The 16677-nt window shown below is 40.7% G+C and overlaps 2 protein-coding genes across 2 annotated transcripts; one reads left to right on the top strand and one right to left on the bottom strand.

Moving 5' to 3' along the window:
- Positions 1 to 9676: 9676 nt before the first annotated feature.
- On the top strand, positions 9677 to 10647 carry LOC143560470 (major pollen allergen Ole e 10-like). Its single transcript, XM_077048765.1, has 3 exons — positions 9677 to 9764; positions 10028 to 10279; positions 10534 to 10647. The coding sequence occupies exons 1-3, from the start codon at positions 9695 to 9697 to the stop codon at positions 10566 to 10568; spliced, it is 357 nt and encodes a 118-aa protein (XP_076904880.1). The 5' UTR covers positions 9677 to 9694; the 3' UTR covers positions 10569 to 10647.
- A 232-nt stretch (positions 10648 to 10879) lies between these two features.
- Positions 10880 to 11609, bottom strand: LOC143560469 (uncharacterized). The gene is made up of 4 exons (XM_077048764.1): positions 11570 to 11609; positions 11362 to 11513; positions 11157 to 11200; positions 10880 to 11038 (listed from the first exon to the last, which is right to left on the bottom strand). Exons 1-4 carry the CDS (start codon positions 11607 to 11609, stop codon positions 10939 to 10941), a joined length of 336 nt encoding a protein of 111 aa, XP_076904879.1. The 3' UTR covers positions 10880 to 10938.
- Between the last annotated feature and the right edge of the window lie 5068 nt (positions 11610 to 16677).

The raw sequence follows: 16677 nt of genomic DNA, 5'->3' as shown, positions 1-16677 counted from the left end.
TTGGTAGAACAGGAATACTATTCAGCCGGCTATACCTTCTTGGAAACCTACCTTCGGCTATAAATACCCCAAATGGTATGATCATCTTATCTTATTTTGTATCTTATATCTTATACCTGATATCTGCTCTAGCAATCTCTTAATATACACTTATATTCAAGAGCAATCTAGTCTGATTCTCACGCCGGAGGGTGGTCACAAGGAGGTACCCCCCCCCTTCTCAGTGACGAGCTCACGGTGTATGTTTTGCAGGTTATCAGAAGAACCATCTTTGCCGGATCTAACCCCTCGTGGGAAACATCTATTCAACCCCAGATTATCCGTAATCTGCCCGGGGTCGATTAGTGTTTCTTCATTGGCGCCATCCGTGCATAAAAGCTAGAACTTAATCTTTTTCAGTTTTCTCAAAACTTCTGGAAAGATGGTTAAAGAAACTCCAGTAACCACAACCCCAGCTACTGGGGGGAATACCGGCGACTACACAGTTTTTACGAACACTACCCCGGTTACCCAAGCCGGGGCAAGTGCAGTAAATTTTACGAACACTACCCCAGTTACCCAAGCTGGGGCAAGTGCAGTAAATAATCGCTCACTGGGATTCACCGATACCCAGTTAGAGAGACAACGAACGAGGCTCCCCCGCCAAACACTCGATGAAGTTAAAGCGTGGGCGGAAGCACGTCAAAAAGAATTCCAAGCTGAGTTGGATGAGCGCTTACGTTTACTCCAACAGGCTGATGAATTCGTAGAGTACTTTGACGATGATTCGGAGAAATCCGATAGTGACGCAAACCCTCGTCATAGGGCGAGAGGGAAGCGTAAGGAAACGGACTCCCAACCGAGAAGTCATTTTCGAGAAACCTTCAAACCAAAAAACGCGGGTGGAAACCCACGTGACTTCTCCAAAGCATTTAGACCAACTGCGGCAAATGCGGGAACGTCCAAATTTGCAAGGGACATTGCGGAAGCAATCGCCCCGAAAAGTGCCAAACAGATGTCCAACATCGGCACTTACGATGGTATATCTGATCCAGACGATCATTTAAACAGATTCATAGCGGGGGCAACCGTCAGTAATTGGACGGAACCTACGTGGTGTTACATGTTCCAAATGACGCTTGTTGGGCCAGCTAGAGCGTGGTTCGATCGTCTACCGGTCAACCACATCTACGATTGGGCAGACTTCCAACAGAAGTTTAGCCAACACTTCAGCCAAAAAAGAAAGTATACCGAAGAGCAATGGACAATCCTCAAATGCATTCGAGAGGAAGATGAATCTTTGCCAGACTTCATCACTCGCTTCAACTCAAAGAAGCTAAGTCTGGGTAATATTAGCGAAGATCTTGTTCGCGCTGTTTTTATCCAGGGCGCGAACGACCCAGAGCTCATCCGCACCTTAACGGGTAAAGATGGCATGCCATCCACATGGGATGCCATCATGACAGCAGCTAAACGCTTTGCGGAAACGGAGAAGCAACTGGGTAGAGATCTCCCCCAGAGCACAAACCTCTACACCCAGAAAACAAGAGAAGACAACGTCCTTACCGCCCGACTAAACAAAAAGCGGAAGCTAGGCATTTGGCAGTCAAGGGTAAACTTTGACACCTCATCCGGCTTGCAACATCGGTTAGGCGGAAGGGATAACGTATAGTCGAACCAGAACTCCAGATGGACGCCACTCATCAAAAGCGTCACCGAGATATTCGCCACTGAGGAGCTCCCATGGCCAAAGGCTCCAATAATCCGACATCGTCACAATGCTGATCGGAGCAAATACTGTGACTTTCACAGGACAAAAGGCCACAACACTGAAGAATGCACAGACGTAAAGGACATCGTCGAAGCATTTGTCAGAGATGGGACGCTCGCGCACCTCGTGGCGTAACGAACGCTGAGCAGGCTGATGCGTGTAGAACCCCAGTTGGGGAAAACACGAATAAAATTGCAGCTTCAATGTTGGAGACTACATACTGCGTAAACAACGAGATCCCGAACCAGGTGCATATCGGCTCGATGGCACTCCCATCCCAACAACATGGAAGGGAGCTCAATTACACAGTTTGCATGTAGATCAATTCCAAATTTGTAAAGAAAAGGCCCAGAGCCACTTCTAATGGAAATGATTCTCCTTAGAACATCGATGCTGATGATCTTACATTTATACTTATGAACTTTCCACACTGATATGCCGGTCTTCACCGCATACATAAGTGGGGAAGTCGTTGCTTGTGGAAGGCGGCAAAACCCGCATAAACACAAAAAACGGCAAACCTTCACGCAGGTCAGTCATAGGTAAAGTTGGGTCATCCCACTAAATGAAAGTGCCGGTCCTAACCGCACAAATCATGATGGAGGAAACCGAACTAACCTATTGACAACCGCGCGTCGAACGGTTAATTTATTCAAAACACTGATGCCGGTTTTCACCGCATAAATAAGTGTAAAGAAATCGTTGCTTGTGGAAGGCGGCAAAACCCGCATAAACACAAAAAACGGCAAACCTTCACGCAGGTCAGTCATATGTAAAGTTTGGTGATCCCACTAAATGAAAGTGCCGGTCTTAACCGCACAAATCATGATAGAAGAAACCGAACTAACCTATTGACAACCACGCGTCGAACGGTTACCCTATTCAAAATACTTAGAAAATTTCTAACAGAAGGATGAGGAAAACCTCCACGCAGGTCAGATATAGGTGAAGTTTAGCCATCCTACCAAGTGCAAGTGACGGTTTCACCCGCACAATCACGAAGGGGGAAGCAAAACTTCAACCTATTATCTACCACGTTCAAAGGTTAACTTATTCTAAACACTTAGAAAATTTCTAACAAAAAGATGAGGAAAACCTCCACGCAGGTCAGATATAGGTAAAGTTTAGCCATCCTACTAAGTGCAAGTGACGGTCCTACACGCACAATCACGAAGGAGGAAGCAAAACTTCAACCTATTATCTACCACGTTCAAAGGTTAACTTATTCTAAACACTTGAAAAATTGCTAATTTAAACTAAAGTATGCATGAGCAAGTCATATAACGTTTATAAAGCAAGTCATCCAGTGAAAGTAGCGGTCTTACCCGCACAAAGATTTATATTTCATAGTAATTCATTACAAGAATGGCCGGGTAACTACCCGCCTACAAGAATATAAATCTATACAAGCTAAACCTATCCTAACAGTGGGAAGGGATCTTAAGGTTCAAGCTTCAGGACCACTCCCTCCAAACCCACTTGTACCCGCACCATCAGTTGGCTGTGGCGGTTCAAGGAAGGTCTTTAGAATGGCTAGCCCATCATCAGCAGCAGCAACTTCGTTCACCTTCTCCACCACCGGATGCGGGAAGGCGGCATACTGATTCACTGTTTGGTCATATACAGCTTCAGTATCAACATCATATAAAGGGAAGTTGGAAGGCGGGATGCCTTTCTCAACGAACCCTAGACCAAGCAGGAAGCCGGCCTTTTCCCCATCCTCGTGAGAAGCGTTGAGGGCTGCGCTCATGGCATCGTCGTATGATGTGTCCGTGAAGACTCGATGCACAACCTACAAGAAAAAATACAAGTATCAAAACCTTTTCTATTTACAAAGAAAAGCGTGAAGACATTATGAAGCTAAGCTTACCTGCGACAACGCTTCTCGAAGAAGCCATTCCTTGGTAACCAGAGCTTCCTGGAGGGCAGCTTGAGCTTGGTTATGGGCGCGTTCGGCTTCACTTTTGTTGAGGTTGGCAAGCAACACTTCTTTAGCCGCAGCCTCTTCAACGCCCTTTAGCTTCCGCTCAGTGTGGTCAAGCACCCCCCACTGGTCCAAGATCTCTTGGAGCTTCTTGGCGTCTTCCATCGCCAAGGCATCATGAGCATGTTGGAGCGCCTTTAGTTTGGCTTTAAGTTCCTCATTCTCGAGGCGTAGAGGCTCTGCAACAGCTTCAGCCTTGGTGGCCCTCTCAGTTGCGTTCCGTGCAGTTTCCTTAGCAAGCGAAAGCTGTTCGTTAACAGCTTGGGCAGCCTTGGAACGGGCCTCGAGCCGGGCCTGAACTTCAACCTCGAGGGCCTTGAAGGCCTTCTCCTTTTCCGCAGCCACTGCGGTAAGCCTCTTGTTCTCCTCCCGGACAGCCCGCGCCTGAGCTACTTCTTGAATACGAGCTGCTTTTAACTTGTCGTTTTCACGACAGAGCAGCTCGACGCGCGGCTGCATCCGGGCCAGGAGAATCCGAAGCTCGTTGGTTAGCCTACCCTCCTGGTAGCTAGCCATTGCTTCCCCCAACGCACCACTGGGAGTTGCGTGACGAGCCCACTCCACGCACTCCACAGGCGTGCGAAGGGTTGTTCCTCGGCGGATGTTCCATCGTGGAACATACACTTCATTGGAATCCGACACTGCAAAAAACAAAAAGCAGTTAGGAAAAGATGATAAAAAAAAAAAGCCAAAAGAACCCTACGCACCTGTAGGGTCGACAACAGGCCGATAGCCGCCAAACCTATCACCTGAACCCAAGGGAAATCCATCCAAGAGGTCAGGCAGATGGGAAGGAGGCAAAGGTTGGCGAGAAGCCCCAAGCATACCAGAAGGATCGGCCGTAGCTGCCGACGTCGGAGGAGGCATGGAGGCCGCCGCGGTAGAAACCAACGGAGGTGAACTCACCGGAGGTGAACTCACAACCGTGGTCGCCGCTGCGGAAGTACCCGCAGAAATAGTCACCGCGGCTCAGTGAAAGATTCAGTAAATATGGCACTGACAGCCGGCGAAGATGTCATCACAGTTGGAACAGTTGGCTCAACTGGGTGAGCAACTGAACCAACAACTGAAGCAGGCGCAGCCGCCTGGGTCATCGCCTTAGGTAGGTTGACCAAGCCTACCGTCATGGGTCCGGAGGTGCTCCTCCCCGCTCCACCCTGGAATGCGGTAGCATCCACGCCTGCACAAAGAAGATATAAGTATAATGGCGGAAAGATATGAAGTTAAAAAGTAAAGGAAGTTTGTACTTACGGGTTTTCTTGAGCCTAAAAGTGCGAACAGGCTGGGACGAACCCGATGGAGCCGGTCTCTTCACGCCGCTCACCATCGTTGTCCTGGGCTGCTCGGAGGTGACGGTCGTCTCAGCCTCCGGAGCAGTGGTCTTATCACCACCAGGGTTCCCCGCCACCTCCTCGCTTTCGGACTCTGAATCAGACCGATGCACCGGATCGGCAGTGGAGGCAACCTTCGCCTTCCCCTTCCCGCCGGCAGCCTTCTTTTTCCGCACCAACGAAGGACCATCTGCGGATTCTTCATCAGAAGACAAGATTAGAGGAATTCCAGCAGGGGTTTCAGCATTGAGAGGTCGAGGGTTGAATAACTCCTTACCTGGCCGCCTGGCGCTCAGGATCTCGTGGCCTGGCGGGTAGACCTCCACGAACCGATCCGCCGTCTGTTCAAGGATGGGCAACTCGTTCTCATCTAGAGCACGAGTACCCATCCGAGCGGGACCATCACTCTCCCGCGGCTGCAGGAGAGACTGCAAGTCGTTCCCCTCTGAAATAAAAAAAGAAACAGTTAGAAGAAAAACCTATATCAACAAAGAAGACAGAGCATACCGTAAGGGACAGAGTTCAAACCGTATTCGAGGACGATGGGAATCTGGGACGCCTCCTTCCACACCCGGCTCATCCCAAGCATCACCATCCCAGACTCCGCAAAGCGGTACACCGGAGTCTGGATCCGGGAGATCTTGGCGAACCATTCCGCCTCCTGGTAGTTTGGGGCGTGAAGGGCGGGGAGTGCACTCCCATTCTTAAACGTCATCGCTATCGGGACGACGCGAGCGGAGATATAAAAGAACTCCCGCTTCCACGAACGAAGACTGCGCTCGGTTGCGCAGATCTTCAACCCCTTGATCCGATTGACCAAGGTATACCACCCCTGGATGCACCTCCAAGAATAGAAGGTCATCAGGCGGTCAACATGGGGCTCAACGCCCAGAATGAGGCACACCCACTCAAAGTGGCGGATCTTGGCGATCGCCATCGGGTGTACCTCCGTCAGATGCACACCGTGCCTCTCCAAGACACGGTATACAAACTTCGTCAATGGGAACCTGAGATTCCCATAAATGAAGAATGCAGCGTACACCCCTATCTTGCCCTTCGGAGCATCGTACACCGTCTGGTGTGGCTCCGGAAACTCAGGCTCGAACGGCTCGAGCATGAACTTCCGGACGATGTACTGAAAAAGCTCGGCAGGAAGAGCGCACTGGCACTCGCCAGCAGTGCTCTTGTCGTCCTTATCAGAAGTGGACGACGGATTCTCGACGAACACGTCAGACTCCTCGGCAAAAGAAGACATGTTTGGATGAACAGAAAAACGATTTCAGAAGAATGCTCGACGGAATAGTGAGTATTCGCCGGAAATCGTTTAGAAGATGAAGAGAGAAGTGAAAGTGTGGATTGCAAAGGACCCTCTCCCCCTTTATATACTCATCGCAATTAATGCGATGAATTTAATGCGGAAGAGAGAGAAATCGCAGGTGCAATGAAACTGTGACACGTGGCAAAGTGCAAGCTGGCAACAGCTGTTGAAAGGACGCGTGCCATTAATTTCGCGGCCACGCGCCCGAAAAATCGCGCCCACGCGCCTGAAAAAGCGTCTGGAATGACCATGTACTTTCACGTCACCATAACTTCCTGCACGTCCTGACACAGTCAGAAGAAACCGTCGGACGACGTTTCAACAGTTTGGACTGTTCTTATCCTTTCACCAACTCTTCGAATTTCAAAATTTCAAAAAGATTCAAAAGTAAGCGGGAATATACCCCTTACCTTGGCAACCAAGTAACTATAAGACAGGTGCGAGTACAGTGTTAAGGTAAAACCCTTCACATACTTAGCACCTGCAGGGAATTGAAGCCAATAATACCTCGGCAACCAAGTAACTATAAGACAGGTGCGAGTACAGTGTTAAGGCAAAACCTTTCACATACTTAGCACCTGCAGGGAATTGAAGCCAATAATACCTCGGCAACCAAGTAACCATAAGACGGGTGCGGGTACAGTGTCAAGGCAAAACCCTTCACATACTGAGCACCCGCAGGGAATTGACGCCAGGAATACCTTGGAAGTAAAGTAACCGTAAGACGAGTGCGGGTACAGTGTCAAGGCAAAACCCTTCACATACCTAGCGCTCCGCAGGGAATTGAAACCAAGAAGGATCTTCTGGGCCATGCTTGCGGAAACGGGAATAACATCCCCGCATAGCGGGAACGTCGACAACTACATTGTTTGAAGCTCCAAGATGGAATTGGTGGTTTTAACATAATTGATCACTATGTTCAAAACTACCAAAACCTCATGGAGAATCTACACAAGTGGGACTCAACGCTCCTGACTTGCGAGGAGGTTACAGACCTACCCGCATCATACCCAAAGATCAAGCAGGAAAGTCGGGAATTTCTGCAAGTGACATTAGGACTTCCACGGGAAGAATCCCCATGGAAAACCTTAAAACTAAACCCTTTTCAAAACCCTTTGCTTAAGTCCAAAAGTTCACCTCACTTATTAAACATTCATGAGAAGAACATTGGACTGGGGGGACTTGAAGAGGTAGGTCCCAGCAGAGCCCAGTTGGACCCGCAGGACTCACCTTGAAGAGAGACGTCTGCGCGGAAACCAACTGGATCCGCAGGACCCACCATGCTCAGAGACGCGACGTCCTTACGCGCAGTACGCAAGCTGTTCCCGCAGGAAATGCCTCCCAATGGTGAAGTACTCCGCCTGTTCCCGCAGCTGCGGATACAAGCCATCAGGGAAGGCCACCCGCGCAGCAAGGCTACACGCACAAGACACTTAGCTCTCAAAATAATTCAGTAATGTCATCTAAAAAAGGAATGAGCAAAGCCGGGAACAATCCCGCACAAAGGCGGGAGGGGGAATACTCCCGCCCAAATGAGCTAGTCCGTACGATACTGGATGATCTTTTGTACTCTACCTGACGAGGTATGGGCAAAAGATCTGACCAGAGATACGACAGCTCATTGACAACAGTATGGCGAGCAGCATGCTCTTGTACTGTATGTCACTATTAGCCGCTGCCTACTCACCAACTCCTGTCATACCACGTGCATAGCCTGCAGTTGGTGGAAAAGGAATAGTACACAGCAGGCCTGGTCACTGTCAGCCGCTGCCTACCCACCAACTACCAGCATGGCACGTGCGTAGGCCACAGTTGGTAGAACAGGAATACTATTCAGCCGGCTATACCTTCTTGGAAACCTACCTTCGGCTATAAATACCCCAAATGGTATGATCATCTTATCTTATCTTGTATCTTATATCTTATACCTGATATCTGCTCTAGCAATCTCTTAATATACACTTATATTCAAGAGCAATCTAGTCTGATTCTCACGCCGGAGGGTGGTCACAAGGAGGTACCCCCCCCCCTTCTCAGTGACGAGCTCACGGTGTCTGTTTTGCAGGTTATCAGAAGAACCATCTTTGCCGGATCTAACCCCTCGTGGGAAACATCTATTTAACCCCCAGATTATCCGTAATCTGCCCGGGGTCGATTAGTGTTTCTTCAGTTGTGTTTACAAAACATCCTTTTGACTCATTCCAAGCTGGAGCATACTTCAACCTCAACACACACAAGACCCTAACCATCTTCTCATGCACTGCTTTCCGCCACATCGCCTATCAAACCGCTGTAATATAGTTATAATTCGTTTTATTAAGGATGTGATTAATAGGCTTCCCTGTATTGCATGCAAGAAAAAAGAAAGTAGAAAACATGCGGTAAAAAAGAAGAAACCTGGAGTAGTTCAGTTTGTTAGTTTTTAGATAATAAGAAAATAGTTGTCATTTCACCTGAGTTTATTAGACGTTTAGCATCAGTTAGTGAAAAGAACCAAACATGATACTGATTAGCAAAAAGTGAAGTATATTCTTGAAAAATAACACCAAACATAATAATTTATGAACTTACGTAATTTACGCTAAATTTGAACAACAATTTGAAATATGTGACAAAAGTCTAACTTTTCTTCATTGCAAAACGGATGCTGGGACAAAAAATTCTGGACCCTATTATCATCATACATAATACAATAAACATACACACACATGCATATATAGTTCCAAGAAACAGAATACTTCATCTTTAGTTCTTTACTTTATTATTATGCAATTTCTTTTATTTTAAGTGAAGGTGAGTTTGTATCAATTATAACTTTTACCCTGCCTGCCTTGTATTTTAAAAAGGTATCAACATCCACACACTAACCAAAACCTACTTTTGACTTTTTAACTTTTACATGCCACAACCAATTTCAGATTTTGAAATAATATATGATATTGGGTATCCATTTTATGGTTTTTACTGAATGCGCAGATTCTCTTGCTAAATCCGTCACATCATGATCATACAACTTTTATTTTACTTACAACCTAGCTTACAGGGGGTGCGTTTGTTTATCATATACGCTGGGGGGGGGGGGGGGGCATGATTGATGAAGGTTCATGGCACCAATAAGAAAACTTCCCATGTGCATGTGTAAAGACAATGAGACACCTTCCACATGATCCAACACAACTTACAGCCATCTTTATCTTTGGATATTGTTTCAACAATTTCAGAACAGTTCACATCTTTTGTCATGTATATAAACCCCCCATATGTTTCTTTCATTCACATTTCTCTACACCATTTTCTCTCTCTAAACAAAAATGTCACCTTTTCTGCTAAAGATTTTGCTCCCTATTCTGCTTCTTGTAGTGATACTCCCACAAAAATCTAGTAAGTTATAGCCTATATACAATTCAGATCTCATTTTCATAACTTTCTTTAATTTTTGTTGTTGGTGTTTTATAGTATATACTTAATACTTTATACATATACATATAATCTATGATATTATAGTCACCAATCTCAAAAACCTGCCAGTTCATATGATGCTATAGCAAGTTAGCAACAGAACATATTTAAATATGCAGTGTATAAATAATTGAAGACTTTGGTTTTCGCCATTTTACTTGCTATGACTTTTTCATTTATCAAAGATGAGGAATTTGAGCAATGGTGCATAGCAGATGTACAAGCAACAGATGCAGAATTACAAGCAGCTATAGATTACACATGTGGTGAAGGGGGTGCAGATTGTAGCATGATTCAAGATAATCAACCTTGTTATTATCCAAATACACTAAAAGATCATGCTTCGTATGCATTTAACGCTTATTACCAAAAGTTTAAGCATAATGGTGCTTCTTGCTACTTCAATAGTGCTGCAATTACAACTCAAAAAGATCCTAGTAAGCGCATTTTTCTTGATTTGTTTACATAAATAAATTGTGTTTAAAAGTTTTTTATTGATCTACGCGTTACAATCGCGAAAGATTCGTGTCGCACCCATGTGATTAAAGAATGCAGAAACATTTCCATCATTTTGGCTTTGTTTTTATCTTTTTAAAATAAAGAAAACAGACCATTTGAGTTCACACTTCACATGAATGCTTTATCTTTACAGGCTGTATTAATAATTAGTTTTGTTCGGTTATTCCCGCAGGTTATGGTTCATGCCACTATGACTACACTCCTTGATGCAGCCGGGACAACAAATTGTGACGAGACAAGTTGCATAGAGACGCTTAATTGTTTGCTTTCTTGATTCATTTACCAATTCGTCAAAAGAATCGCTAAGAAAAGTTATAAGTTCTTCCTAAACTTTACTTTGTCAACAATCAAACATATACGCAAACTCATAACGGGATTATAGAAACAGATAAGCTTTGTGCATATCAACTAAAGAGACAGAACAAAAGTGATCTATGTTAAACAAATAATTTTAGTCTCCAACATGAAAATGCTTAAAAGATGAGATAGATAGATATTCATTTACTTGTTTAAATGGATAAACATAAACTATGGCGATCGATCCTTGTCTCTCTAGCCTTTGTAGTCTTGTTCTGTTTCAGAACAGCAAACTTCCCCAGGCTGCAATAAACGCAAACCCGCCAAGGGGGGCCACTTTAGCATATGTTCTGTCTTCAAGAAAGGCCACTGTATAACACCTGCAATATTAAAGACCATAGTTTGACTAGGCTGTCTTTAGTTTAAAACCAAAATAAGTGTCCTATGTAACACATTCAGAATAACAAACATATACAAGAGCTCAAAAATATAACTTACGTCCCCGAGAAAGCAACAATTCCAGTTGCCAAAAGCCCTCCAAACTACAAATCACAAGAGAACATTGAAAATGTGAAACTGGTGATGATAGTTATTCTATAATTAACCAAATCAATCATATATATATATATATATATACACACACACACAAAAAGAAAAAAAAGGAAAAAAGAAAAAAAAAGAGGGGTTAGATAACATAACACACAATATTAGGGTTTTTAGCAGTAGGAGCAGCAAGCAATGCGGCTGTATGAACCAAATGGTAAAGAGAAGCAGTGTTCCAGACCTCTTTGTAAGATGGGTTGGTGGGCTTGAACCCATGAGCACCATAGGTGCCTAATCCAAGGGCTGCCATCCCTGTTTTGTTAAACAAACAAATTCAAACTCAAATCAATCAATCTAAACAAGCATACCAGATATTGCAGCAACTTTGTGCCAAATCAGAGGATTCATTAGTCTTGTCAAGTATCAAATCACAATATACAATAATAATAATAATAATAATAATAATAATAATAATAATAATAATAATAATATCTAAAAGAACAGAGCTGATTGATTCTATGGTGAGGACCGACACAACGTCATAAAACAAATAAATAAATGTCATCCTCAAGCCCAATTAAACTTCAAAATAGCCAGCCCACTTGAATAATCATTAACCAACCAACCCATCTTTCTTTTTATCTAATAAACTAGAGCCGTCCAAGCAACTCGAACGCCCTCGCCGTTCGTTCGGTAAATACTCGTTTGTTTTTTAGCCTGATTGTAAACGAGCTGCTCTGCTCGGTTCTGTTTGTAAACGAGCAAAGGTCTGCTCAGTTCGGCTCGAATATTTTTAATTTATCTATAATATATATAAACAAAAACCCTAAAATCCTATGTGTTGCGATGTGGTCGCTCTCCCCTTTTATGGAAGCCACCAGATTGTTTAATTTTTAAATGGAGGTCTTTCATTTATTTAACCCAAATTCATGAGTATGGTCTTACCAAAACCAGATAGCTGTTAAATGGGTTATAACATCTAATTAAATTAAAAATTAATCTTACCAATTATTTGATATGAAAATCCTATAAAATAAGGATATATTAAAATTTAATATCCAATTTAAAAAGAAATTATTTATAATTAATAAACAATTTTATAGTCCAGATAGCTTTTAAACGGGTTATAACATATCATTTATTTATGAAACTTTTTCATCATCAAACCCTAAGTATATTATTAACTTTCTTACAATAAAGAAAATTAAATCCAAAAAAATAAATATTAAAAAACGAAAAATGTAAAATAACCATTTTCTCAAGCCATCAGATTGCTTTATTTACAAATGAAAGTTTCTCACCCATTTGACCCGAATTCATGGGGAAATGTCTCACTAAACCCAGATAGCTTTTAAATTAGTTATAGCATCTCATTATATTAAAAATTAATCTCATAAAATATTTGATATAAAAATCCAATAAAATAGGGATATACTAAAAATTAATATTCTATTTTATTTAAAAAAAGATATTATTTATAATTAAGAAACAATTTTATAATAAAGAAAATAAACGGGTAATGGGTATCACCAAACCCAGATAGCTTTTAAACCGGATTATAACATATCATTCATTTGTGAAACAATGTTATCATCAAACCTTACGTATATTAATTATTAACTTTCTTACAATAAATAAAATTAAAATCCAAATATACATATATAAATATTAAAAACGAATAATGTAAAACGACCCCCGTAATACGGGGGATAAAATCTAGTTTTATATATAATTATATATGAACAGATATATATAATATATATATATATAGACAACACATATAAAATATAAGTATATAATATTTTAAACACTTTTAAATTTTTCCTACTCCGTCAATTTTATAGTTTTATTAATTTGATTCAAGTTTTCAGAAGACTAAAAATTTGTTTACATGTTCATTATATCTCACCTTAAACTTCTTTCTCTTAAAAATTTACAACATATTTATATGGTTTTCTAAAAACTACTAACTTGTTTACAAAATATATTATTTACAGCCTTTAAACTTGTTTTTTATTTAAAATTTTAAAGTGAAAAAGAAATAAAAATGCTTGAAATCGCTCGATGTTCTATCGAAAAATGCTCGATTCGATTTCGGCTCGTTTCGTTTTTCGTTTGGTTCGAATTTCAGCCGTTCGGTTCGGTTGTAAACGAGCTAAGCAACGAGCAAGCCTTCACTTGGTTCGGCTCGGCTCGTGAATAGCCGTATCAGCGACAACATTTTCTTCATACTTCAACCACACTCTTGGCAGACTATGTTATCTTAATCGGGCCCACGCTGGCTTCAGAGTTGGGCTTGAGCGTTCTCCCAGGAAACCACACCACTTAACAGTCGTTGTGCCACCATAAGAACACAACTCTCTAACGTAACATAAAGTGGGACTTTACCTGGGTGGGCTCGGGATCCGAACTGACAACCTCGCAAGGTCTAGCTCAAATTCTTCATTGTCAATATCCATCCAAAGTGACACAAGTGAGATTCAAACATGAGTCCACTTAAGAACACAAGCCTTCTTACCACTAGGCCACTAAACAATGAATATCTACATAATAAATACATAAATGCATAACACAATGTATTACACTTAAAATAATTAATAATAAACTTTCATAACATAAACATACAAAATAACAAAAGTAAACTGCGGTTTTTGTCTCTGTGGTTTGTCCAAATCTACGGTTTTAGTCCAATAGCTTCAAATTTGCGATTTTTGTCCCTGTGGTTTCATTTCACCTGCAATTAAACCCGAATTCACTAATCTCGTTAAGTCTGGTCGTTAAACCCATCAGCATGTCCTTCACGTGAAGGGCAGTTTTGTCATTTTCTCCCCAAATAAACCCCTTTCCTAATTCGCAAGCCGCCTCATGTAAGGGGCTGGGTGTATTTGGCGGGGGGGAGGACAAAATTGCCCCTCACGTGAAGGACACGCTGATGGGTTTAACGAACAGACTTAACGGGATTAGTGAATTCGGGTTTAATTGCAAGTGAAATGAATTCACAGGGACAAAAATCGCAAATTTGAAACTATTGGACTAAAACGCAGATTTGGACAAACCACATGGACGAAAGCCACAGTTCACTCAAATAACAATATGTAAGAATTATATACCGTTGGCTGAGCCCGGTATCTTTTTCTAAAGTTTAAGTTCGCCTCGTTTATTATTTAGTAACTATCTTATATATGTTTTTATTTATTTAGAGAAATATATTAAACTAGCCTAAGCTGGGTTAAATAAACCAAAGTTCGGTTGTGCGGTATAAAATGAATACATCGAAATCCAAAGGTTAGGGTTTGACTAATACATGGCCTGAGCTATGGGTCATTAACTAAACATGAGACTCACCTCGAAATCGAAGTCAAAATTATAATATAAACTGAAAGCACAATAACGAACTCGAAGCAACCGAACATCTCGAACTATAAATAAAATAAATACGAAAATTTAAAGACTAGCTAACAGGATACCAAGAGTTAAATATTTTGGTTTTAGGAGTTAAGCAATATTTTAGAATATTTTAATAGTATTTTACATGATAATTTTAATAGTATTTTTAATGAACTAAATATTATTTCAACTTATTTTTGATTAATTTAACACCGTTATGGGAAATATAATGTTTGTGAATTACGGATTTTAGTGATAGTTTCAACTCGAATTATTATGGTTAACGAACTCAAATAAAGTAATCTTTAATGATTTTAACGAATTACCGAATTAAAGTTTAATGGAACGAAACTAATATTAAAGTTGCAATGAACTATATATTTAAATATTATTTAAACTAATAAATCATTATTAATATGAGAATTTAATTATTTATGAAGTACAGGTTTTTATGTTAAAACGACTAATCTAGTGTTTATAAATATTAACGAGAAAATATTATAAAGTGAACGAAATATATAAATATATTATAATATTAATGGGGTTCACGAACTTAATGAATATGAAAAAGTTGGGGTTTTGGATGAAAATGATAACATTTATTTAAAAAATAATTTTGTTTGACTTAAAATAATTTTATTTGATTTTTAATAATTTTTAAATAAATTAATTTAATTAATACACTAAAGAGAAAGGTTTTTAAAGAAAAAAATGAAAAAATGATAGCCTAACCCATGTTTGAACACGGGTCCTTTGAGCCACATGAAAATGTATTAACCACAAGCCAGTTTGTTTATTTGGTGTTTGAACAGAAGCAGTTTTTATATAAACAATTCAACAAGTTCATCTTCATACTTCAAAAACCCTAGCTTTCAATTCGTGTAATCCATTCACTGTTTATTCCAATTAGGTTATGGGTTTGATTTTACAGATTGAAACGAAACAAATGCGTATATATATTACCTGAAATCGTTAAGAAATGAGGGTGGACGGAGTTCGGCCAGAGCTCGGACTTGGAGGAGCAAAACGTGAATACAGAGAGTAAGTTAGATTAGTTTTTTGATTGGGGCATGTTTAGTTGGAGGTTTAGAGGCTATTTATAAGCTTAATTGGAGTGTAGGATAATTGAAGATCGTTATTGCATTTTCCAGTGATTTCGGTATTATTACGCGTAAATTTGGCGTTGAAACACGTTATTAATCAATGATTTACGTTTGCCGTTATGGTCTAACGAATTTACGAGCTTTTAATTGATTTTAATTGTGTGTTTTATGGGATTAAAGATCTGCCGGAGCCGTTTAACGGCCGTCGGAAATATCGTCGGACTTTGATGCCGGAAAAACACATCAGGGGTGGGGTTGGGTTGGGTTGGGTTGGGTTGGGTTGGGTTGGGTTATTATATTTTAAATTGTTTTACACATATGGCCCTTGAAGTTTCAAGATAGCTTAAGAACATGATTTAAATTGTAATTTCAATAATAACCTTGAACCTTTTAAATGTTTTATAAATAGAATAAAAGTTAATATTCATGGATTAATTTCATATTTAACCTGAATAACGCAACTCGTTTAACTTTAATAAACACTTCGAACCCGGAGTTTCGTTTATTGATTGATGAAAACAATATAAAATGTGTGAAAGATGATCGTAAGTCGTCGGGAATATAATATTAGTGATGAACGAGTAACAAAACTGGTATAACGAGTTTCAAATATGTAAGCAATGACTAATAAATATATGCAATGAAAATTAATATATATATATATATATATATATATATTAATAAACAAAACCGAAAATTTAAAATGGGTCGGATTTTCGGGTTTGAAAAGTAACGAATGTTACACCACATAACTAGAGCAGCAAGTTAAAATAGTTGGGTTGTTGGAAAAAATGCTAAGCAGACTAATACAATGACAAATGTACTGATCGTGATATAATAAAGTATAGGTAAGACCGGATATCGAAATCGAAGACACAAAAGGGGACTCTTAGTACTAAACCTCTATGGAGTAATAACCTATTTAAACAAGATAAGTTTTTGTTTATCTAGATGAAATTACCAAATCTAATCTAATTATAATAAAA

The sequence above is a fragment of the Bidens hawaiensis genome, unplaced genomic scaffold, assembly GCF_021521415.1.
Source record: "Bidens hawaiensis isolate Kalapana, Puna unplaced genomic scaffold, B.hawaiensis_p1.1 tig00020341_1, whole genome shotgun sequence".
Classification (NCBI taxonomy): Eukaryota; Viridiplantae; Streptophyta; class Magnoliopsida; order Asterales; family Asteraceae; genus Bidens; species Bidens hawaiensis.
This window is presented reverse-complemented; position numbering and strand designations above follow the sequence as displayed.